Genomic DNA, 25,212 nt, shown 5'->3' with positions numbered 1-25,212 from the left:
TAGGCCGTGACGGGCAGAGCCCCGCCCCCCCGAGCTGGATTGGCCAGCGAGCGCGTCCCCATGTAGGTTTCCGCCAGTGGCGTGTCGGAGGCGCCAGCCCGCACGCGGATATGCAAATGCACCCTCCTCCCGCAGGGGAGAGCGCTGATTGGCGGAGAGAGGCCGCGACCACACAGCTGTGAGGGGAGGGGGGCGTGGGGGAGCCGTCGCGTTGGAGACGGCGGGATCGGCGTTCCAATCCCCCCTCCCTCCCCCCGCAGTCGGGGAGCCCCCGCGCGGCGGTGAGAGGGGTCGGGGGTGCGTGTGGGTCCCCTCAGAGCGCCCCGAGGGGGCCCCGCGGCCTGGGGGCTTCGCGGCACCGGCGCCGCCGCTCCCGGGGACAGTGGGGGCACCAGGGTGACGCCGGTGGGAGAGGGCACCGCTCCCTCTGCCCTTTCCCCGGCTCTGGGTGAGGCGGGGCCGGGCTCAGGCTGCCCGGCCGGAGGTGCGCCCTGCCGGCAGAGCCGGTCCGGCAGACCGCGGCCTCAAGAGGGAGCGCCAGTGGGGCTTCCTCCATGTTTGTTTCCTTTCTCAGGGGGAATCCTGCGGCCCGAGGCTTCCAGCTGGTGGTGCAGGAGCTGGGGTGAAGTAGTGGCGTGAGGACCCCGCGCCTTAACGTAAAAAGGAAAGAGGCTGGAATCGATGGTGGTGTGCGCTTCTGGCTGTTCCCTATGGCAGCCACGGACCCCCAGGTCCTGGCCTTGGCTGCTCAGATCACTGAGAGCAGAGAACAGGACATCCCCCTGCTGCTGCTGAAGTTAAAGGGTAATTAATGCCGGTCCTAAAATAAAATTATGATCTGGTGAACTATGGCCAGTCCCTCTCCCGTCTACCTCCTTAAATACAGAAGGTTTTTCTGAAACTCTGTAAGGAAGGTTGATATGGCAGCTTTTCCTGACAGTGGCGTTTGATTTGGCAAAAATAAGGAGGAGGAGTTGAGAAGCAAATGGACAGATTTTTTTTTTCTGCTTTTCAGCTGTCACCCTTATAATGTGGGCCCTTTCCCTGCTGATACAGGCAAGGATCATACACTTGGTCAAATCATTTCTCTCAGTGCTCTTTGGGCAGAAAGCCAGGGTAGTTGTCAGTATTCCGTTTTTAAATCTTAACATAGAAACAAAATCATGAGCTCCTGTGTGACTTCCCTGTCTTTCCTTCTGCTATACTGCCACTGCTCATAGGAATGGTTGAAACAGGTCAGGTCCTGTTCTAAATTGGGATGTAATTATAAGGAAGCTATGTGTTTCCCAGTGGTTGTGGTTTTATCTAGCCTAGGAAATTCATACAAATGGTTCATATCCCAGGTAATGTATGTTTTGCTACTAAATATGTAGAGAGAAAATGGAAACCTAAGTTTAGCTATCCTTACCAATTGTCATATTATCTTACAAATGAGTTGTAGCTGTAGCAGCAAAAATTGCTGACAAAATATTTGATGCTATTGTTAGCACTTTTACAATTACTTTAATCCTGGCTCTGTGTACATATACTCTTCTTACATTTTAGAAAAAGAAAAAAAAAAAACTCTGCACATCAGAATCTTATGTTCCTCTTTGACTCTCTCCCACTTTCTTCCCACAGGAATTTTAAGCAATCCTTCCTTAGGATGTGAAGAATCAAATAAAATTAAGCAAGATATATATGATTATGGTCTTACTCAGTACTGCTTGCTGGTCCTTAAGCAAGACCACTCTCAGCTGCATGGAGCCTGGGCTACTGCTGCCCAGCTAGCAGGGATACTAAGGTAAAAAAAAAAAAAAGCTAAGAAGTTTTCTTCCAGTTTTCTTTCTGTCCTTTCATCTTGCTCTTTCTCTTTTCAAGCTGTAATACATTGGCTCCCATCCAGAACAAGGCTTGTTGTTCAGGAAAGGCCAGGGTTAAAGTGCAGGGAAACAGTCAAGAGCAGAGAGGTCAGGCATAGCCTAATTGGTCCTGTTTAATTCATTTGCATTGTGTTTCATTGAGCTGGGGGAACTGTATGGTGGGAACAGGGTTTGTGTTGGCTTTACCTTTTTTTGTGGACAGTACTCACCAGTGCAACAGTTCTTACCCAGTAATTATATAATTTTGATTTGTAGTAATTTAAAAATTGTTATTTTGTTTGCTTAGATTTCATCTTGCAAAGATCTTCAGCCTGATTGACTCACTGCTTGGCTGGACTATAGTTAAATATTTATTGAATATACCCATTTGAAGTATCTATTTACATTTTTAAATATAATAGACGACACAGTTCATACAGACTTGATAACCTGATCTAGTGATATAGTGAGAATGGCATTGTAAATAAGAAAACTTTAAACTCAAACCCCCAGTGATCCAATCTCAATTTTAAATGTCAGGAAAAATAATATATTTTGAAGTTTCCTCAAGTTTAGTTTTGGCTTAACTAGGGAGTAAAATTTGAAGGCATGAAGTAATTATGTGACCATCTTTTATTTATGCTGTATCTGCAGTATGAATTTTTAATGCGAGGAATTTCAGTAAGGGATGCAAGAGTTATCACCAGAGTAGTGTGATACTTAAATCATCCCCTAAAAGCTGTTTCATTTGCAGAGAATACTGAAATTTATTTTAGCTCTAAAAATGTCCTTTTGTAGCTAGATGGCTCTCAGCTTCATGCCTAGAATTTGTTTTCCAAGGGCTTTGGTAGACAGCTTTATGTGTGTGCATTCCCAAAAAGTTAATATAGCCTGGGTAAGATATCAGAAAGCAAAATTAATAAAAAGTCAGGAAGACTCTTTGTTGCACTGGTATCAGTGCAGAATTGAAACAACTTAGCAGTTGTAAAACATGCAGTTTCTTGTAAAAAGTCTTCCAGAAACAACTGATGTGTTGCAGTGAGTAAAATAAGAGAGTTTAGGTCTGAGGAACTGATTTCTAGCTCACATGCCTTCCCCAGTTTAAGAAAAGTTGTAGATAGGCTTGCTGAAGGTTTTGTGGTATATTTTAATACATATTTTCACTGCCTGATGTGCACCCCCTTCATCACCAGGCTTACTTTATCAGGTTTTTTTTTTCTACCTTTCTATTTTTCCTTTTTTTTTCCTTCTTTATGACCATCAGGGCTCTTCCCTAGAATATGGAACAAGCCTGAACAGATTCTATGAAGCTAAAGGAGAAAGTGTGTTGGATATGTTTTTAACTGAGAAATGCCATAATAAGTAGTAATGTGGTCTCTAACCTGTGAGATGTTGCTCTTCCTTGGAGGCAGCCACCTTGGAGCCAGTCACAGCAGTGTTGTTGTTCAGAGGGAATTGTCCCATGCCACTGAAGCATTTCTCCGATGACGTGACATTCATTCAAAGTTGTTCAAACAGGCCTTTGACTATTCAGGTTGACTTTTTTCCCTTTTTTCTTTCTTTTTTTTTTTTTTTTTTTTTTTTTTTTTTTTTTTTTTTTTTTTTTTTTGTTTTGTTTTGTTTTGTTTTGTTTTGTTCCATTTCAGTCATTGTTGTATAGGGCTAGAGGTGAAAGAAGATCCTGAGGAATTTTACAAGAAGTTTCTTCCTTCAGTTACAGACAGCCTGCTGGTTTTGGGAAAACGCTTGCAAGCACGATTTATCCGAGCAATCAAGGTATTTAAGTTTCATAGTTAAAAGAGCAGAGAACACCTGCAAACTTTCTGCATATTGGATAAGTACGATATTATTCTAGGGACATGGTATTATGAAAATTTATTTTCCAGAAATTGCAGTAGCTTTTCTTATGCCTCCGAGCTCTGAAGCTGAAATCTGTCACTGTGCAGCATTTGCTCCATGGCTTGTGCAAAGCCACTGCAAAAAGCCCTACAAAAGACAGCATCCCAGTCACGGTAGTGTCTTAACTTTGCATATAATTAGTTCAGCCTTCATTATGACTTAGTTCTCACTCAGCTTTATTCAGCTTTACCAAAAAATGATTTAGGGAGTCCTAAAATTTTAAATCAGATTTGTTGAAGTTTGTTTTGTCATTCAATTCCTGCTGCATAATTGGCAAAAGAATTCCAAGAATGCTCACTGCTTCTGAACTTGCAAATGGAGAATGCCAAAGGCAGACTTAATGAATTTATAGATTTAAACACTTTCTCACATTTTCCTCCTTTTTTGCAATGAAGAAGGGTTTTGCTCAGTGAGGTTCCCTCATGCTTCTGGAGTATTTTGAGTTCTAGAATCAGAAGGAAAACTATCCCCAACAAAAAAAACCCACAAATAATTTAGATTACCATCTTCATAGATTCTGACAGTTTCTTTTAATATCCTCATTTCTTCATCCTACCTCATTTCTTGGGTCACTGGCTTCTTGTACTTAGCCAAAGTTTTCCTACAAAGTATTGTGATAGACACTACAGACAATCAATTCTCAGAAAGCATCAGTGCAATGACATAGTTTCTGTTAGTGCAGTACTTGAGAAGTGCATTTTGTGCATAACAAGAAAGCTTCCTAAATGAAATCCCAGGAGACTCTTATCCACAATGTGTAATTTCCCCCATACTTTCTTATTATGTCTCAGTCTACATGCTACTTGAGTCATGCTTGTGGGCAGAGATTTCTTTTGAATGCAAAGGCAGTCTACATTATAATTAGTACTTTGGCTTTTAAACTTCATGGTCTCAGGGGTGACTGGGCACCCAGACTTGATGCTTGCTCAGTGGAATTTTGGAAATCCCACTCTACCAGTGGGGATTTGAAGTTTATTCTGCTCTCTTTTGCTTTTTGTACAAGTTTTTGAAGTCAAGGAAGTAATGAAATAGCTTTCAGAAACTGCCATGTTGCCAAAACACAGAACAGATAATATTACAGTGTAACATATTACTGTTATTTTGTATCTCTCCTTGTCATTCTGGACCAAATACAAAGTCAAATCTTGACTGAGGGCTGGGGCTCCAGCAGGGATCTAGGAATAGGCTTCCCAGGGTTTCATTTGTGGAGGCTGAATTAATGGGGGATGTATGACCATGTGCTTTGTAACAACATTTGTCAGCAATGTGGTACTGTCAAAAACCCTTTTGCTGTTCCACACACCAAGATTCCAGATTTCCAGTAGTCTGTGGCTCACACTTGGAATACGGACTGGAAGGTGCATCCATATGTGCATTCACATGTTAAAACCTGAATTTCTACTGGTCATAGAGGAGCACTGGAGCACCTCTGCAGTGAAGAAAAGCTGAGAGAGATGGGGTTGTTCAGCGTGAAGAAAAGTCTCTGAGGAGAACTTATATCACCTCCCAGTACCTAAAGGGGCTACAAGAAAGATGGAGAGGGACTTTTTACAAGGGCATGTAGTGACAAGATAAGGGGTGATGGCTGTACATTGAAAGAGGGAGGTTTAAATTAGGTATTGGGAATAAATTCTATGCTGTTAGGGTGGTAAAATACTGGGACAGGCTGCATAGAGAAGCTGTGGATGCTCCTGTGGAAGCATTGGAGGCCAGGTTCCATGAAGCTCTGAGAAATCTGGTCTGAAGGTGTCCCAGCCCATGGCAGCGGGGCTGGAACAAGATGGACTTTAGGTCCTTTCCTACCATTCTATGACTGATTCTATGTTTTTTTTCCAGTCCAGTGCTATCACAGGCAAGCACATGATGTAGTCTGTTTGGCAAACAGATCAAATTTCAGCTTTATAGTGGTTTGGTGTTTGCTCCCACACTTCCAACTAGGAGGTGCTTCTGAAGCTTCACCATACCAGTTATCAGGAACCTTTTCCATTTTGACTGTGTCCTTGGCCACTTTGTACTTTTTTTTTACTTTCCCCCTCTTCTTTAAAGCAATATATTTCCCACTTAGTGCATTAAATCTGTGATGCATATTTGCTGAGCTATTATTTGTCTTATCCCTCCAATGCTATCAAATATTTTTAAGGAGTAAACAAGATATCTCTCTCCTTGTGATTTTTTTTTCCCAAATGGATGCTTTTATTTTTTTAGTATCTTCAGATCTTCTTGATTGATCTCTGACCTCAAAAGTTTCATAAGTTGGGTTTTTTTTTTAACTGGTTTCTACAGTTTTGCCAACTTCATTTGGAAATTTGGTGGAGTTTGGTCGCCAAATTCCTGAGGCATACAAACCCTCCCATGACATCAAGTTGACGTCCTTAATGAAGTTACATACACATGTTTTTACCTACTTCTCTCTTGTTTAGGATAAAGAAAAACAAGACTTTTTACACTGGTTCCAAATAGTAACTGATGCCATCTGCTGGCTGTTCGGTGGGCATATTCAACTAGCAGCATGTGGTAAGGGAAATGACAACCTACACAACTCCTGAATTTTATTTATGTCAACTACAAGTATCAAAATTTACTCTTAAGCTAATCTCCACCTAGTCTTCTAAACTGGAGTAGATGTTAAATCAGTCTCTTTTAGTAGTCAGCTCAACAGCAATATCTAAAATGGTAAATATCCACTAAAGGGAAATACTCAAGAGTTCCCCTTCTAATCTTTCAGAGATGAATATTTAAAGTGTCATCCTATAATTTCTCTTTTTAAGTCTATACCTTCTAAAAATCAGGTTGTTGGGTTTTTTTTTTCCCAATAAAAGACAATGGATCTTTTCCTGTGTGTGATTAAAATATGGAGAAGTTTGACCAGAGTACATTGCTAGCCCTGATAATTAGATAGATTTGGGAGACAGATTTCTGAAGTTTTTGTCATGACAGGAAATTTTACAAACATCTAACAAACTTCACTATATATTTCTGACCAAAATAAGCTTTCATTTAAACTGATGCTAATCACACTGATTCTGCAAAGCAGAATTTGGTTTTGTTTCTAGTATTAGACAAAAACCTAAGGATCATAAGATGTGTAACTAAAAACACACGTGGTCAGCAAAATTACTGAATATGTAGCCAGTGATACACTGGGATAAAAAAGATGGTGCTTTAATGACATCAGTGGACTTGCATTAAATAATCTGGGGTAACAAACTGTCAAGGTTGAGGTCCTTAACTTTTTTGGATATTGTTGCCCCAGTGTTAATTCCACTGTTGTTATAAGAAAAGGGTACTATTGTAACATAAAGGGGTTTAAAGCTTTCATTCCCTTGCAACGTCAGTGCCGGAGGGATGTCTAAAGGCAAAAAAACCAAGATTCAGCATGTTTTTTGGAGGTTGAAGTAGTTTAGTTATCCCAGTAAGTTTCAGTGTAAGAATTATAAATGAGGAAGTTTGTTCCAGAGACAGTGTCTGGTTTTACTTGCTATGACTTATTTGGTTTATGGTATTTTCAAGTCTGGTTCTGATTGCATGGTTTCTTGTTTGCTTGTTTTTGGTTTTCTTTGCAGCACTACAAAATGATCGCTTCCTGCAGTTGTTAATAACAGATGATGTTGAAACAGCAATTATAATGATGTCTGTGTTACACAATATTTTGAGGATCAATAGGTTGGTTGTTTTTGTGTCATTATTTTTCTTAATAATAAATATTAAAGGTTGTTCATTACTGCTTGGTAAAATAACATATTTTCATATGCGAGCATTGTTGTGTTTTATTGTTTGGGGGTTTTTTTCCCTATTCTTTGTAGTAGAAATTGAAAACATTAAAAAGCTGGGTTTTGAATCTTCTTAAATTGAGGGAGTGGTAATTGGTTGATTGAAACAGTAGTACTGTCTGGATCATATTCCTGGTCCAGCTAGCTGGGCATCTTGGCTTGCTGTATACAGCCTGACATAGCTAAAAATAAGTCACTGTTAAAAAGAACATGTTTTTCAATGAACACTTCTGTCCCACTCACCTTTTTTTTTCCTTTATTCTTTTTAAAGTTCTGTCTTGCTTCAAGTTGAAGAAGAGGCCCTTCACTCTGTTTTGGATGAACTTGTTTATAAGCTTTCCTCTACCACCAATCCTGCTGTAGGAAGTGCTGCCACAAAACTGCTGTTGTTAGTGGCAAAATCTTGCAAACAGCTTGTGCAGTTATTCACAGCTCGCTACAAAGGTTTGTAAACATGCATGGGACTGATAACTGAGCCTCCTCTTACATTCCCTGTGAAAATAAAAAGACAGAGTTTTCCCATTGTGGTTCAATAACTCTGTAGTACGGGTGGAAACTGCAGTGCCATGTTGCTTTGTCGGTTTTCCCCCTTCTGTTCATTTTCATTGCAGTTTAAGGTACTGCACCTCTTTGTTTCCTAGATTTATTTTCTTCTGTGTACTGAGCACTCTGCATGTGGCAACTTGTCTTTTAAAGTTGTTGATTGTCACTTCCAACCTGATGGGCTTTTGCTTCTTTCTGTTTCCCTGTGCAGGTTGGCTATTGAGGGATCCACTGGCAGGATGCCTGTACTGCCACAGTCACAGAGCCCTGTGTCACATCTACCATAGTGCTAAGGCTCACTAATCCAGAGCATGAAAGTTTTAGAGTGACCTGGTGACCCTGGCTGTTGCAGGTCTGCTCATCTGATAGAGGGCTGTTTAGTTATCTAGGAGCTGACTGTCTTTTGATATACAAGGAATTGGAATGAACTCTTTCCAAGAATTCATTAAATTAATTTATCATTTGTCTTGATGCCTTTATATGATAAGGCTGAGTATGTGTATCATTTGTTCTATGTGTATAATTTATTAATTCCTCAATGAGGTGTCCCATTTAATGTTTCTGTCTCTAACATAGCAGGAAGCTCCAGGAAACTCCTTTGTACTCTATCATGCCCATGGAGACTAAGGAACAGGCATAATGTTTGCCATGTCTTTTATGTTCTGGATGTTATTGTGGGTCAAAACTACTTGTGAGCAGCCTCAGTCCTTTGAGGACAGAGACAGTAAAAAGAAGAAATGCAAGGCAAAATGTCCAATTCCCATTTTTTGCACTTGTGCTGACTACTTATTATACAGTATCAGACAGATAGATTTCTGGACCAGATGAAAAGCTTTGCCACCCTTTTGCCTACAGAATGAGAGGAGGGATTCCTTGTATTGTGGAATTAAGTATAATGTGCTTAAGTCTGGTATCACATTGTGGGTTCTTGGGAAGCTGCTTTGATGGCCTGATCATCCTGGCTGTAGAATGCTCACTTGGTTGAAGTTGTGTAGATCTCCATCAAAGGATGCTTTATTTTGCTCTAGAATCACAGTATGCCACTTGTCTCTCTTCTCTCTCTTCTTCATCTCTCTCCTGTACATATTTCCTCTTTCCACTAAGAAAAGAAAAAAAATTGTGGGTGTTTGGGGTTTTTTTGTTTTTGTTTTTGATTTAGGGTTTTTGCTTGTTTTTGTTTTTGTTTGTTTGTTTTAAGTTAGAATCCTCTGTTAGTTTTAATTTGGGCTTTGAAATCCTTTAGAGACTTTGAGGAATAAAAGCAACAGAGAAAGCATTACAGCATTTCCACCATCTGGCCATCTCACTGAAGTCCCTTGGCTTCACAGTGGCTCAGAGCTGTTGGCAGTGTGAGGTGCTTTGGTGTGAGCTTTGCCAGTGTAGGCAGGCTGCTGGAGGTGAGGGCATCTCGAAGACCAGCATAGTCCCTGTGTCACGTTTCCTGGAGGGCCTGGCCTTTTGTCCTGCATGGGTTGACACATCTGTGAGGCACACTGGAGGTACTCCCTGTCAGTAGCCAGAAGGAGCATATGGCTGTGTAGTCTGTACAGAGACTGGCAAGTGCTTGTGTCAGACCCACAGCACTTTTGTGAGGGAGCTCTCTTGTCTAGCCTGGCTCCCTGCTTTTGCAGGGCTCAGGCAGCCTTGGAGCACCCATTTGGAGTCCTGCCTGTCTCTCCTGAAGTGTTTAACTGTCATTGTTTTTCTAAAATGGTGCACATGGTGCCACAGAGGTGCCATTTCTGTGTGCTCCAGATCCTGTAAGTACATGTGAGTGTTGTGTTGGAGTTGCCCAGTGTATGAATATGTTTATGGACAATGATTTGAAGATGGAAAAGTTACTTGAATGCGCAGTTCTTTAGGAGGCAAACACACACATACTTCCTGCCCTCCTTCCTCCTCCCTCCAATTCCCTGCAGAGCCCTTAGGCTCTGGGATTTGTCTGATACAAACATTTTAGCCCACATTACTATCTACTTGCATAAGGAGTGTGTGTGTGTGTTGTGGAGGGAGCACAAGGGTGCTTTTTAGCTACTGCAAACCCAAAAAGCTTTTTTGTCTCATGGATTGGATGCACGTGTACTCCCAGTTAAATGATGCTGTGCAGATAAGACATCAAACAATTCCAGTTGGATATAAATAAATTTTATTACGAAAAATATGAAAAGAGTGTTAACAACACCCAGCACTTGGGTGGTGCTTTGAATTCTTTTTAGCACCTTACAATGACTTACTGATAAGACACTGAAAGTACATTGGCAATTTGACTGTCAGTGATATAAACACAATGTTGACTTGGACATACAAAATCACTGGATAATACTTCTTTGTAATAGTTGGAGCACTAGACATGCTTTGATAAGATTATGCATTGACACTCAAAGATGGTTGATGGTCTTCAGCTCTCACACTTCTTCGCTCATAGAATCAGATTTGATTTGTTGATTCGCAGTTTGTTACTTTGAAAGCCTGAAAGGAAAAATTCACATTACTGAATTAGCTTCTTCTCTTTCTCTTAGGATTAAAAGGGCTTTTAAGCAAACAGTGGACTGGCAAAGGATTTGACAGGGAGGTCAATCAACTCTTGGACCTGCTGTATTTGGAACAATCCAGTGGAAAAGGAGAAATACAGGTAATTAAGTTTAATGTGACTTTCAGATGTGAAATCCTATTTACATGTGAAATCCTATTTACATGTGATTTGTGTATGTTTAGAAGGTATTTACTATATCACTTTGTAGACACTTTTGAAAACCTGTGTTATTATTTCACTATGTTAATTAATTTTTAATTGCCTTTTTGAAATTATTTTATTGTGTTTTTTTAAAACATAAGAAATTGCTCAGTCATTAAAATACGGGACTGTGACTCAAGAGATTGGCTTTCTGTGCAGATTCACCATAGATTTCAATATAACCATCGGGGGAAAATAATTAAATTTTTTGCTATCAGATTAAAATAACTGCATCTGTTTTTCTCACATCAGTGTTACAAATTTAGATCCTTGAATTCTAGGCAGCATTTACATAGAACTAAGTCATATACAGAAAATGTGCACTAAGAACACCACCTGGACTGTGTTCCCAGTGAAAGAGACAATGTATGTTTCATAAGCATCTTAAAAAAATTTACATGCAGGTTTTTCAGAGACAATACTTCAATGAAAATCACTTATGTTTGCAGAGACCTGCTTTCATCTTCAACAGAGCTGGGTGTCTTGTGATTCAGTTTGTTGTGGTGTTTTTAAAAAATCCATTTAAGAATAGAATAGATTTTTTTTAATGTTTGCATTTCAGTGACTTCTGATCATACTGCAAATGTAACATTTTTCCTGCTGCTCTTTCTCCAAACTTGTCTTTCTGTCCTCTCTAGTGTAGGCATTTTGATTGAATTACCATTTGAAATACCAAGTGCTTCAGGTGTTTAAAGTTTAAATTTCTCATATTGATTTTATATATATATTTGTGCTGTAGATTCATTTGTTTATCACAGACAGCATCAATACAGGTGACCAGATTAGCTGCTTTTGGGGCAAGTGTGGAGTTCATGATAATAACCGTTTCATAAGACCTTAAGTTCTCCAATTTAAGGCGTTTGAAAACTGATGGGGTTTGGCCAAATGTTGAGATGGTCCAATTATGCAAGCAGTAATAAAGTGTTTTTATATGCATAGAAAATATTCTACCAACTGTTTTATTAATTTCAGAAGCAGCATGAAGCAGCTTGTATAATCCAGGCAGCATGGCGGGGATTTAAGACAAGGAAGAGGCTGAAAAAGCTACCCCAAGCAGTGATCACTTTACAGAGAAGCTTCAGGTAAACAGTATGACTCTGTGAAAAACAGTAAAGAATAGGATCTAGTACAAAGGTTTGAGTTGGGCTGGGTTTTTTCAAGTGACAAAGGAAGAGGAAAAATTCAGGTCATGTAATTCAGTGTCCTGTTTGAAGTAGGCTCCGCCTCAAAATGGCATCTGGATGCTCAGGGCCACATCCAGTTTTAGAGGTCTCCAAGGATGGAGATCCTACCACCTGACTTGATCCCTTTCCTTGTGCTGGATGATTTGCCTTCTGAAGAATTCTTTCATTACAGGCAGTGGGAATTTCCTTGTTGCACTCTTTATCACTGCCTCTTGTCCTTTTTCTGAGCACCCCCATGAGTCTGGCTGTGTCTGCTCTCTAACACTTCTTTAGGTAGTGAGAGACAGATTTTTGCTTCCTTTAGGCTAAACACACCTTGTCTGTCCTTATATATCCTACATTCCATGGCCATAATTGTCTCTCTGTTTGGATGGTCTCTATCCCTCCCATTTGTCAACATTGCTCTTCCATTAGGGGTCCAGTAGAGTGTGACCAATGCTCCAGGTGTGCCAAGTAAAGCCAAATAATCTTCCAACTAAGCTGTAGCCTTTGTTCCTGCAAGGGCTGCTACTGTCTTGTGTCCAGCCTGTCCCCTCTTTTCATTGGAGTTGATGTCCAGGTAATTGGTGCCCAGCCTGTGCTGGTTCATGAGGTTATTTAGTACCAGCTGTGGAATTTACCATTGGAACTTCATGTGGTTTTTATTGAACCATTTTCTGTGTTTATGGAGATTTCTCTGCATGTCAGCCCTGCCCTGCATGGGAGGCTGTGATGACAGCCTTGCTGAAGTCAAGGAAAATGACATCCACTGCTTTCCGCTCATCCACAGAGCCAGTCATCACAGAATGCAATCAAGCTGATCAAATGTGATTTGCCTGTGATAAAGCTATGCTGGCTATCCCCATTCACCTTCCTGTCCTTCCTGGATATAGCTTCCCTGAGAATTTGTTCCCATGTCCCAGGCCCTAAGTTTGGGTTGACCAAGTGTTCCTTCTTCTTGAAGATGCCTTTTTCCAGCTGTTATTTCTTAAACATAAAGGTAATGTAATGACAATGTGAGCCTGTTCACTATAGATTTTTTTTTTTAGTAGAAACATGCAAACAATGTGTTTTATCAGCAGTACCAAACTGCCACTTCTGGTGCCAAAAGCTTCAACTGTACCTTTCCAATCTGCCAGACTTCACCATGAAAAAAAACTTTCTTCTGTGGTGCTTTCATGTTTCTGTAAAAATTTGTGGTATATGGAAAACTGAAAGTGTGGCATGGGATTCCACTAATAGCACTAGAAGATGATGTACTGGTGGTAGGACAGATAACTGGTTAACAGTTAACTTGACACAGAATTGCTCTGTAAATTACATTGGAGCTGTAGTGAAGCTTCCACATGCCAGAGTGCTGCAGAAACCAAGGCCCAGAGTGCTTGGCCCATAGTGCCAGTGTAGTGTTTGCAAGACCTTGTTCTTCATTAATTTTTAAATCTTTGGCTCTCAGAAGCAGAGTTACTTCAGTGACCTAGAAATAGTATCCTCTGTCTTGGAGCAGCAGAGAAGAAGGAAGCTATGTAAATAATGCTCGTCTCACTTGAATTAGATTGCAGCAGTAATGTTAGCATGTGTTAGGCTAACTGTTTTGAGAAATTTAGTTTGAATTTAACATAGGTTAAGGGATTAATATCAAGTTTAGACTCCACAGCAAGTTTTTTCAAACTTTTTTTTGCGCATGGATCATTACTGTGTCAAAAGTAGATCTTATAAATCACTGTCAAATCACATTGCATTGTGACCAAAGTAATACAAAGCAAACAACTATGCTTTATTGTCTAGACTGGCCTTAAGAGGATACTGGACTATCTAAGGTGTAATTTTTAAATTCTGAAAGATTTGCAGTGACATCCTTGTCACTCCTTTTTACTCCACCATGCACTTGAAGCCAATATTCCTTCCCTCATAAGGCACCTTGCAAGCCTGCAAGCTAAACTTATAGCCCAGAAAATTTGGATGATGGGCTAAGATGGAAAAGCAGCAGGAAAGGATGATGAGACTATCAGCAATCACCAAGCTGCTTGACTCCCTGTGTCATAGTTTCAATATTGTAAGCATTAGTGTGTGCCTTTTAAATAGCTCTAAAGTAATTTAAATGGACTTTTGAAAGTGTTTGTTTAATATTGAGAGGAATGGAAACTTATAAATGTCCTTACAGCTGTGTGTGTTCATGTCTCACTCAGTCCCAGTGTACTGAGCAAATACAGTAACTGTACAGTGCCAGTGTTGGTTTTCTTCTGTCTACCTCAAAACATTACACTGAAAAATAGTGTTTGGAATACTATAAACATGACTTCAGAAGAGCTTTTAAGACGACTTTTTAATTTTTAGCTGTCAGGTTCTGGTTATGGTCACAGATTTATTTTAGAACAAGTGTGGTTAAATAGTGCCGAGATTGAAACTCCAAACTTTGATCACCTGCAGCTGCAGAGAAAGATCTTAAACTTTGCAAGTTATAAACTTTTGAAACTGTGGTTTCAGAAATAACTCCTCAGTGAATGTTAAAGCCTGTAGTCTCTCCTTGAAGCTAGTTCACTATTGCATAGCTAATTGTAGGACATTTTAAATGGCAATAATTTTTATTAATAATGCATCAAAAATGAAGCCATTTTACATTTCTAAAGAGATGACCAGAGGGAGGCTGCTTTGTGCCATGAACTGCAGAAGGAAGCTTGGATCTTACTATGTGTATGTTTTACTTTAGTTCAGAGGCAGTTCCCTGTCACAGTGTGGTCTTGTGCAAGCAAATATATCTTATCATTAGGAGAAACAGAGGATGAATGTGTTTTGCAGACTACATAGGAAAGGATCAGTATTAAAGAATCATTTAAATACCTGACTGACACTCTTGGTTTCACAGATGTGCATCTGGGAAGTTCATGAAACATTTTTGTAGTTTTCAACTTAGTGAAGCTGATAAAAATTGATGGGCAAAATATTAAAAGTTTTATCAAGAAAATGTGAACAAAAGTCTTGTTTGATCCTGTGACTTAATTTGTCTTAGAAATATAATATTTGGATTAAAAATATTAATTACCTACATTAAAAATGTAAAAATGTACAGCTCTAATTTGTAGAAATGTGTGGGCTGAAAACCTTTAGTTTCCTTGAAACCATTCTGATATAATCACATGTAACATGTTCTGTCTCTGTAGGTAGGTGTGTGGGCACAACTCAAGTCTGCATTACAGTTGTAATGTACAGTTGTAAAGGATTATGGTCTGTCAGATTGTGGTGGAGGCTTTTTTATCTGTTGAGGTCAGATCTTTAAATCCAGAGCATCTCTTTTACACAACAGTTTCCATCCCAATCTCTCCCAAACCAGTTTTAGAGACTAAAGGGAAGATATGGTTGGTGGAAAAATTATAGCTCAATTTATACTAATGATGGGAAACACAAATCGCTCATTAGTACTGTGAGTCTAAAGGCATGTGCTATGCAGCAATAGCAGAATTAGCTGGACATTAGATCTAGTCTGTGGACATTTTCCTCCTCTGGCATCCCTTATACCTCTGCTTTGTCCATTGGTTGGTTTTCTTTCCTAGTGCTTAAAGCACTTCTTTCACTGTCCCCAGAAAATTGCTAGAGGAGAGCAGAACTCTGGGCTTTGGGCCCAGTGAGGGTACTCAGGTCCTGAGTGGGGAAGTGATTTTGCTGCAGTAGGAGCAGAGAAGTTCCACTGTTACCTTGTTTTGGGCTAAAGTTGTACATTCTCATCTTAAGCTGCTAACAAGGTTGGGTTCACGGGGATGAGAAGGGGCAGTGAAGGGACAGGGAGCTTTAGCTCACACCTCCTCATGCTTCACTGAGACCACAGCCAAGTGGTCTCAGTAATTATTAGTATCAATACATCAGTATATTAAGTATTTTATTTTAGTCTCTATATTGATATATTGCTGTGTATTTCATTGATGTACATGTTGTTATTAGCTTTAAATACTCCAGGGCCAGTTGCAGAGTTTTCAGCTGTCTCGTCTGTGAAGCTTCTGCTGCAGGTTTTTCAGTGCACAGCAGGGCAACATCCTAATATCAAATCTAGAACAGGAAGAATTTGCAAGAAAATTCTTTCCTAGTGTTCTCTAACAAAGTTGATGGACCAAATGTGTCAGTCTGTATTTCCTGGAGAAAAAGAAATTAAGAAGTGAGGCTTGGCAGCCAACATTCTGATCTACTCTTGCAGTCAGTACAAGAATAATTGTATGTATTGTGGGAAGCAGGTGCCATGCATGCTGTTGGATGAACTGGAAAAGGTGGATACTGGAGCAGATGGCTAATGTTGCTTTACCTCCTGAGCAGATGATGGAATCAAAATTGTTGTTCCAGTTCATTCTGGCTGTGAATGTCCCACATGATGCATCATTCCCTTCAGAGTCCTTAGAACTTTATACTTTGATTTCATAGAGTGGTTCAGAGTTTTTCGTGGCTGTAGATGGTATGGTAATTAGTTTGCAGAAGACTTCTCATTGCTTGGTGTCATTCTGCAGCCAACAGCTGACATAGCAGATTGTTTTGTGGATTTTCTTTCTCAATGCTGGACCACTTAACACAAAGAAAAGGAGAGATACTTTAAAGAAATGTACAACTTTAGGTAATTGTTAATGTATTTGTGTATTGCAGAGCTAAACGGGAACAGGAGCTGCAGCATTTAACAAAACAGAAGGAAGATGAAGCTCTAAAACTGCAAATGCAACTTCAGAGACAGAGGGCCATGAGACTCTTCCATGAACGACAGCTGACCTTACTGGAAGTTGTCCATGCCAGTATGATTTATATTAAACTATAGCAGAAGATTAAAATGTCTGGGTGTCTTTAGGAACAATTTCTCCAAATCTATTTCCCAATCTTGCATGTCTATTTTCACTGTAGTCTTACTGTCTCTTCTCCTGACACAATTATCTGAAGGAGAATGTGCTAATTCCCCTAGGGCACAGTAACTACTGATCAAGATCTGGTGCCTTCAAAATGGTGCAGGAGAAAGGGAGAGACATTTTTCTTGTGTTACAAAGCTCCATTGCAGCTATGATCTGCAAGACCTCACCCACAGCCAGGACACCTTGGGGAAAGAGGGGCTTTTAACTGAGAGCACCCAAGTTTTTTTGGTACTCTCTAGCTTGAGGATTAACAATGTAAATTGTTAAGAGAACCTAACCTGCAGTCTTCTAACTGTGGATTTTTGTTACCTTTGTAGGCCAGGTGAATAAATACATGCAGGAAATGGAGGAGAAATCAGCATTAACTATCCAGAGATTCTGGCGAGGGTGTAGAGCAAGAAGAATTTTTCATCAGCAAAAACAATCTCTTAAGGAGTATAAGGCAGCTGTTATTATTCAAAGAGCAGTAAGTATTTATACTTTGTTCTAACAGTAGATAGGAATGAGTGGATTATTGTGAAGCCCCATAAAACTCTGTGTATTCTCTTACTGTCAATGTAGCCATAATTTATTAAAAATTACTTGGGGGTGATAGTCTAGAGCCACAAGTTGCTTTAAAGGGTTAAACCTCGTATAGGCTACAAAGCCTAATACAGTCTTGCAACTAAAATATAAAAGCTGCTTCTTTGAAACTCAGGATTGGAATGTCACTATACTACAGATGAGTCACTAACTTATTATGAGTGTTGTTACTATTTAGTGTTCATGCTGACCTTGTATGTTGTCTTTTCAACATCCTGGCTGCATTTAGGCTTTAACAGATGCAGCACTGAAACACTTTCACTGATTGTTTACAAACAAAGTGGGAAGACAAACTTCCTCTCTGTGATTGTCATATTCTCATATGTTCCTTACAAAGGCTTGTAAATTCCTGGAGAAACGAAGAAGGAGGAGACCTCTTTCTCCTTGGAAAGAACCCAAGGGACTGACTGATGAGCAGAGACTAGCTTTGCAGCAGAAGGTGGATGACTACATCAAATTGCATCCGGTCTGTTTCTTAGTCATTTCATAATTTGCATTAATGATGCAACATAAAATACTGTAGGGATGAAATATATTCAGCTTCATAAATTATGATCAAGATAATCCATTTGAGGTATGTATGTATTAACCCCACTTGTTTGACAGCAAGGTGCTAGGATATTGGGGATTTTAACCATTAATTTAATAAAAAGTGTCAAAGCAAACTGTAACTGGAAAATTTATATACATGATGATGGATAATTTTGAAGAGAGTTGCAGAGGAAGCAAAATTACAAAGTTAACAATTCGGAACAGCATTTGCATTCGTTGTTTAGGCATTATTCTGCCCCCAGAAGTTTTAAAATAACCAGCTCCTAATGGTAACAAACTTACTTTCCTCCAGGCTTCCCAAATGACAGAAGAAATGAGTAAAGAATTGCATATGCAGGCTCAGGCAAAGCTGGCACAGTTCCTCTTGAGGAACAGGCTGGATCAGAGAGCAGCGCAGCGGAGAGAGGCTTTGCTGGCTCAGATCAACACCGATGTGGAACTGCTAATGAGTATGTGACTGCTCTGCTCATGGCTTTGATTACCATTTGGATTAAACCAATTTAGAGAGAAACTGACGTATCTTTCTTCCTTTGCTATATGCCTTATCTTGAGATCCAGGCTTTGTTAGAGATTATCCAAGTGCTGCTGTAAGTTAAACACTTGTTTTCAAGGAGCATCTTATTCTTCTGCTGAAAGTCTCTGTCTGATATGTTCACAAGAAAAGCAATAGCCCTGTAACAGGCATTAGAATTTCTTAAAAAGGGGGTATCATACAACCTATTCACCCACATTTGTTTTCTCATGTTGTGAGTAAGCTGCTGGTTAAAACACTCTCACCCCTTCCAGATGAAGGGGGAAATCTTTGAGCTGCGATTTCCATGTTTTCAGTTTCTCTGGCCTGGCTTTAAGTGAAACAGAATTCACTACTGTGCTATCTTAATTCCAGACAAGTGGCTGCATAAAAAAGCAAGAGTAGCAAACTGCAGCCACCAGAGAGCACCCAAGCTGGGCAGAATTCAGCAAGTTACTGAATTCCATTAGTCTGTCATGTGCTGTGTCACTGCAGCTCATCACTCCCTGAGCAGGCAAATCAGCAACACACTTACAGTGTGCTGGGTCATCCAAGGAGGGAAACCACAAGGCTGCTGCACCAGAGCAGTGGAAACACCAAGCTGATGTCACCCTGCACCAGGAGCACTGATCCACAGCAGTGATCAGGAGATCCTCTGAGGTTATACTTCCACAAGAAGTCATTTTGGTGGATACCACCACTGCACCTGAAAGAAGTAGTCCATCTTTCCCCTTTCTTCTTTCTACTCCATTATGTATTTCTTTTTTTCTTTTTTTTCAGATTATTCTTTATTTGGATTGCCTCTCCAATCAGATTTATGATTTATCATGTAGTCGTAAAATTGCAATGCCAGCACAGGGAAAGGAGTGGCCTAGGACAGTGGGAAGTGGGAGGGTAGTGTTCCTTTTTTTTTTTTTTTTTAATATTTATAAAACCACAAACAAAATACAGAAAACTCTTCTCCTTGTTCTTGCAGATGCTCCAGGTTTAGCAGAGACTACAGAAAAAGATTTTGGTGCCTTTATGAGTCGATCAATCCCTGTAGCTACCAAGGCAAGACAAGCCCACAACACTATGCTAAAATACACTCGTTGGCCATGGTGGAAGAAGCTTGGAGATGAGTTTATGGAGGATGATGTAATTCCTGACGATGCTATAAACACAGAACTGGAAACTCTCTTTATTGGAGGAAGGAAATCCTTTTAGGTAACAATCAGAAGAATTCCATATTCAACCAGACTCATAACTAGTACTATGCAGTCACTTGTGTATGTTTTTAAGGAAGGAAAACATTTGAAAAAGACCAAGGCCTTATTTTAGTGCATTTTACTTAGTAATAATCCCTTCCTGTACATCAAGAGTTGGATCCTATTGATTGTGCTGTTGCAAATAGGATTTAAATACTGTAATTGTAAATGAAGGTATTTTATAATTTGTATCACTTTAAAAGTAAGTTTAAATAAGTTTTAAGTAAAAGTAAGTTTTAGCCAAAAGTAACCTTTGGCTTTTCAGTTCTTATTCACACTGGGATGCATAAAGAATCTGGCCATTGTAAAAGCCTGGGATTTTATAGCAAACCATTTTATCAGGTGATGTGCTTTGAAATAAATATGTGTCCAGAACAAACTAAGACACCAATAGGAAATCATGCAAATGTGAGGAAGGCTGGGTGCTTTCTGTGTATTTTTCCCAGACTACCTGTCCTTGCTTCCACCCTCTGTAGGTTTCCTTTTGTTTGAGTTTGTCCAGGAGCTCTTTGCTCATCCATGAAGGCTTCCTGGTGGTTTTGCCTGACTTCCTTTTTGTTAGGATGCATTGCTCCTGAGCTTGGAGAAGGTGGTTCTTGAGTATTAACTAGCTTTCTTGGGCCCTCCAGGGCTTTATCCCAGGCTACTCCACCAAGCAGGACCCTGAAGAAGCTCTGTTCTCCTGAAGCCCGGGGTAGTGAGCTTGCTGTGCACCCTCCTTGCCACCCTCAAAGTCCACCATTCCATGGTTGCTGCAGCCAAGGCTGCCCTTGGGTTTCACATTCCCCACCAGCCCCTCCTTGTAGATGAGGACAAGGTCCAGCATTGCACCTCTCCTTGTTGGTTCCTCTGTGTCTTGGAGAAGGAAGTAATCAGTAGTGCATTCTGGGAACCTCCTGGATTGCCTGTCCCCTCTGTGCTGTCCCTCTAAGAGGTATTGGGGTGGTTGAAGTCCCCCATAAAGACCAGGATTTGTGAATGTGAGGATGTTCCTATCTGTCTGTGGAGGATGTTATCAGCTCCATCTTCCTGTTCAGGCAGTCTGAAGCAGACCTCTACTATAATGTCACCAGTCCTGCCCTCCCTTTAATCCTGACCCATAAACTCTCAGCCAATGTGACCATCTGGACCATCAGCTGTGTCTTCTTAAACCGTGCTTCATGATGAAGTTGCTTCATCCAGAAAGATCTCCAGCACTGGGTCTCTGCAGTCACTATGACCTGGAGCACCCACAACCAAGAGCTGAAGGATGCTGCCTACTGATGTGTCTCAAACAAGAATTTGAGACTGTGCTAATGGCATATCTAACTGTGCTATTTTTCAGGTGAAAGGCCAGAGTCTTAAAACTTAGATCTTGCCTCAGTGCAAAGGAGGAAAAAGTGCAGGGTTTTCTGGTGGTTGTATGTGGGCAGCAGTATTGGTTCAGCATGTTTGTTTTCCATTCTCTCTGGAAGGCTTTGAGTTTTAATTTTAGTGGAGACGAATGGAAAACAAATAAATAGAAACAGTGGGTGGAAGACCAAGCCCATTCAGATGCAGCCAATACATGGAAATTAATAACTGGATGGCTGCCAGGGGGAAGAGCTGTGCTCTATGTTAACTTTTTTTCACAGAACTGTGATTTGGAATGCACCGAATTGGCTCACAATTCCTTTCTTGGACAGTTAACTGATGGAACAATCCATTAAGTATTTTCTAGGGCACTTGCAGATGTCTGTTGAGCTACATATTATTCTGCACAGCTCTGCTGTGTTAGTCTTGAGCCATGCCCATAACAAAAGAGGTGCCCTACAACTACAAGAGCAGAGGGTCTGGGTGCAGTCACCAAGTGCTCCAGGGGATGGAAGCTATCCCTCAGCAGCCAAGCTCTGGCACTGGAAATGGCCCAGCATCTCTGGATGAACTGCAGCAAGCCAGCTTTTCCCTTCTAAATACCTGAGTCCCCTGTGCACATCATGGTCCCCTCAGCCATGCAGCCTCTGGCCCAAACTATTTTGATACAGAAACCTGTGCTCTTACATTTATTCCTAATCACCCTTATCCTAACAGCTCCTTGGTGCAGGGAGATAGTCACAAAAGGGCTTTGCTGAATGTATCCCACATAAAGAGCTGAGCCCCAATGGTCAGTGTTTTAGTAAGTGAATTAGAGAGCTATCTTCCCAAAATGCCATTTATTGTAATAGCCTCTGTCACTTGCTGCCAGTGGAATGGATAATGAACTCCCCCTTTGGAATATGCAATTTGCTAAATCATGGGGGTTTTCAAGTCAGCAGAGAACCTAGTGGAAGATGCTGTTTTGCTGGAGGAATTCAAGTTGCTGGTCCAGCAGCACAAATTCCTCTGCCCCAACACAGCCCTGATAAAAATGTTTTTTTTTTACTTTGTGCTTGTCACCAGGAGATCGTGGTCACATCCATTTTACAGACCAGGGAAACTGAGGCAAGAGAGCCAGGAGGGAACATGCCTATGGCTGTAAATAGCTGTATCACATGTCACTTGTTTTCCTGTTACTGTCCCAAGCAGAGCAAGCCAGAAAGGGACCACATGCTGGGATGGAGCTGGGAGATGTTCTTGGATACCAATTACTGTTCAGGGCCAGTTCAGAGCCTGGGCTCAGTAAAAGAGATTCCTAACCTCTTCTGATGCCTGCTTGGCTCACAGTGGGAGGAATTTGGCATAGTTTGACTCCCTCTCTTTTCAAGTCTTCCTGCACCATGTGCTGGACATGTTGCTGGCATTTTATTTCATTGCAGCTCCTTCTGGAATAAAATACTCTTGCCTTAATAATGGGAACAGATATAGAGAGCTGAACAGAAGCCACCTCCAGCTTGCTACCAAGTGAACAGTCCTGTCTGGTTTAAACAATTACCCAAAAAAAGACTGTAGGAGAGGCCATGAGCTGCAATGGTGCAGTCCTACTCCTGCTTTCCTGTTTGCCACAGACCACAGGCATGCCCAGAAAGCCAGGAGATGTTACTTGGGCATAAACCTATGGCATGGGTCGTTCAGCCAGGCAGGAAAAAGGGGCAGAGTTTAGCCATACCCAGCAGGTCTGGACTGTGCCCCTTTGGGTAGCAATCAGGCTTGACTTGGCAGGCTGAAGACAGACCCTGATCACCCAGAGGAATTCTGGGGGTGCTCTCCACACTGGTGGGGTAACATTCCTGGGGGGTACCTGTGACAAGGAAAGGGCAGAGGTGGAGCCCAACCTGTGAAGGCAGTGGCGCTCAGGTCATTAAATATTGATGCTGTCTAAGCTGGCCTGTGGGGGCAATTGAGCTGAATTGCAGGTTTCTGTTGCTGTGATAAATTGGACCAATTTGTCATGTGGTTTTGTTTCTTCCCTCCCTTAAGTAAAGCTATACAGGAGCATTATTGCTATGGCTTCAGCAGCAGCAAACAATCTGGAAAACAAAATCCTCTGGTGGATATGGATAAAATGGGAACAATGGCAACTGTTCTTCTGCCAAAGGCACCACCAAAGTCATGGAGCTGGAAGAAGACAGCAAAAATAACAAAACAAATAAAACATTACTCAGCCCTTTCAGAGACAGAGACAAAGTAGTGTCCTCTGCTAGCTCCTGCAATTGAGGAAAATTCCTGTTTATGCAGACAGATGCTTTTTTTTTAGCTTTAGCTGTACTGGACTCTGCAAACAACAGGATGTCCATCTCCAGCAGAGACATGGGCATACACTCGAGACTGTGCTGCTAAATCCAAGGGCATCTTCTGGCCTTTCAGGCTGGCTGTAACAGGAGCTCTGAGCTGAGGACAAGAGATAACCCTGATGCTATTTCACCCCTCGCCTCTGAGTCTTCTACTGCCCATTTCCATGGGAGCAGAATCTGGTACAAACATCTGCTCTCCACTGCAGAGTATCACATATATCGAGTACAAGGAGAGACAAAAGCTTTCTCTGAGTAGCGGAATCTGGTCTATTTATAAATTAGCACACAACAGAAAAGGAAGCAGCTCATTGCAGGGGGAGCTGCAAAGACCATCACAATAGGTCTCCAAGTTCTCCTTATCATCCTTCTTTACAGCACAATAACACCAGGTCATCCTCCAAGCGTCCTTGTGTCCAGTCAAAAACCCTTTAAGAAGGAGATTGTTCACTGACATGAGCAATATATGGGCCCAGATTGGCCAAGGGGAACTAAAGGACAGCTGCCTCCTGTCCCCTCTCCCCTGCTCTCCCTGAAGGCAGGGCTGGGTTTACCCCAGGTACCTTCTTGGCACAGAATGGCAAAGTCTGGCAGATGAAGACCAAGGACAGGACACCACAGGTCTGGCAGTTTTTCCCAGTTGTGCCAGAGAACATCTCTGTAACCTTGAGCACATTCTGTCTCTGTCTTTTCCTCTGACACATGAGGCTTGCTGAAGAGGTTTTATTTGTAATTTAAAAGCCTTCAGTGGAGGATGCCCTGAGCCCAGTGCCCCTGAAATCCCTTTCTACTAAGGTTAAATAGGAGTTTGAGAGACCCCAGAAAGAAAAAAAAAATTGTATAATCAGGTGTTAAACACACAGAAAGAGTTCAGGGTTGCTATGCCATTTATTTCTCTCCACAATCAACTTTTCTCTGCAGAATTTAGTTCTCTAATTAACATCCTCAAACAGAAACAATGCCTTTACTTAGGCTGAATCACTTAACAAACCTCATGACTGTGAGCGATTCTGATCAGGGACCCTCCTTTTAACATGTGTCACCAGTCCAGAACCTGCCTGTTCAGAACGAGATGAACACAAGCATACACGTACAATTGTGGTAACAAGACCCAGCTCAATCTAGCATTATATGATAGAGCCAATGAACTGTGGTACTTAATTCTAGAAACAATCAACATAACTATTAATTTGTCAAGTTCTTACTGACTGAAAAGGGAAGAGGTTCAAGCTGTCATGGTTATCTCTAAAATGAATGGTAAAGTAAATTCAGGATACAATTCGTTCCTATGCCCAGGAACAGGGATAAACGGAGGCGTTACCACTGCCTTGGCTTTATTCTCACAGCAGCTCCCCTCTTTCCAGAGAGACTGCCCGTCACGTGTAGAGCCTGTGGCGGCTGATGCAGGAAGACAGTCAGGAGAGTCACCAGAGCCGTGCTTGCTGTAGGACAAAAGAACGTGCGATCTGTGACCGGAGATAGTGACTCCCGAGGTGGCCAGTCTAAAGAAAAGCTACCGGATATGGAAAATGAGGGATCCCAAGCACCGTAAGAGGAAGCCGAGGGCTAATCTAAGCTCCGCTCGGAACGGCCCGGCACTCTGGGGAAGGAGGGGCGCAGGGCTGGGGAGAAGGGCGGGCGCTGAGAGACGAGCGCCCTGAAGCCGAGGCTGCAGGGCCGTCTCCTCCTGGCCCCGCGGGGACGCCCCTGCCCTGACTCCTCAGCACCGCCCGCTCCCGCGGGGACGCCCAGCTCTCTTCCCTCAGCCTCGCTCGGGGCGGGGCCCTTCGGGGACCCCCCGCTCTGTCCCCTCAGCCCTCTCGGGGCGGGG

The 25,212-nt window shown here is 41.5% G+C and overlaps 1 protein-coding gene across 6 annotated transcripts; it reads left to right on the top strand.

The window, feature by feature from the left end:
• Positions 1 to 178: 178 nt before the first annotated feature.
• Positions 179 to 25,212, top strand: IQCB1 (IQ motif containing B1). Of its 6 annotated transcripts, none has more exons than XM_053948094.1 (15): positions 179 to 281; positions 575 to 804; positions 1,621 to 1,783; positions 3,488 to 3,617; positions 6,161 to 6,254; positions 7,304 to 7,403; positions 7,782 to 7,954; positions 10,573 to 10,685; positions 11,760 to 11,869; positions 16,571 to 16,713; positions 17,142 to 17,290; positions 17,744 to 17,872; positions 18,251 to 18,407; positions 19,446 to 19,675; positions 24,746 to 25,212. In XM_053948094.1, exons 2-14 carry the CDS (start codon positions 711 to 713, stop codon positions 19,673 to 19,675), a joined length of 1,785 nt encoding a protein of 594 aa, XP_053804069.1. In that variant the 5' UTR covers positions 179 to 281; positions 575 to 710; the 3' UTR covers positions 24,746 to 25,212. The 6 variants fall into 6 exon arrangements, with proteins under 6 accessions (XP_053804069.1, XP_053804070.1, XP_053804068.1 ...); XM_053948095.1 differs by lacking the exon at positions 24,746 to 25,212 and adding an exon at positions 22,114 to 23,048; XM_053948093.1 differs by lacking the exon at positions 24,746 to 25,212 and adding an exon at positions 23,071 to 23,271 and having other exon boundaries at positions 180 to 281.

This window comes from Vidua chalybeata, chromosome 7 (assembly GCF_026979565.1).
Source record: "Vidua chalybeata isolate OUT-0048 chromosome 7, bVidCha1 merged haplotype, whole genome shotgun sequence".
Taxonomy (NCBI): domain Eukaryota; kingdom Metazoa; phylum Chordata; class Aves; order Passeriformes; family Viduidae; genus Vidua; species Vidua chalybeata.
Note: the sequence above shows the minus strand (reverse complement) of the source record. Positions and strands in the feature narration are given on the sequence as shown.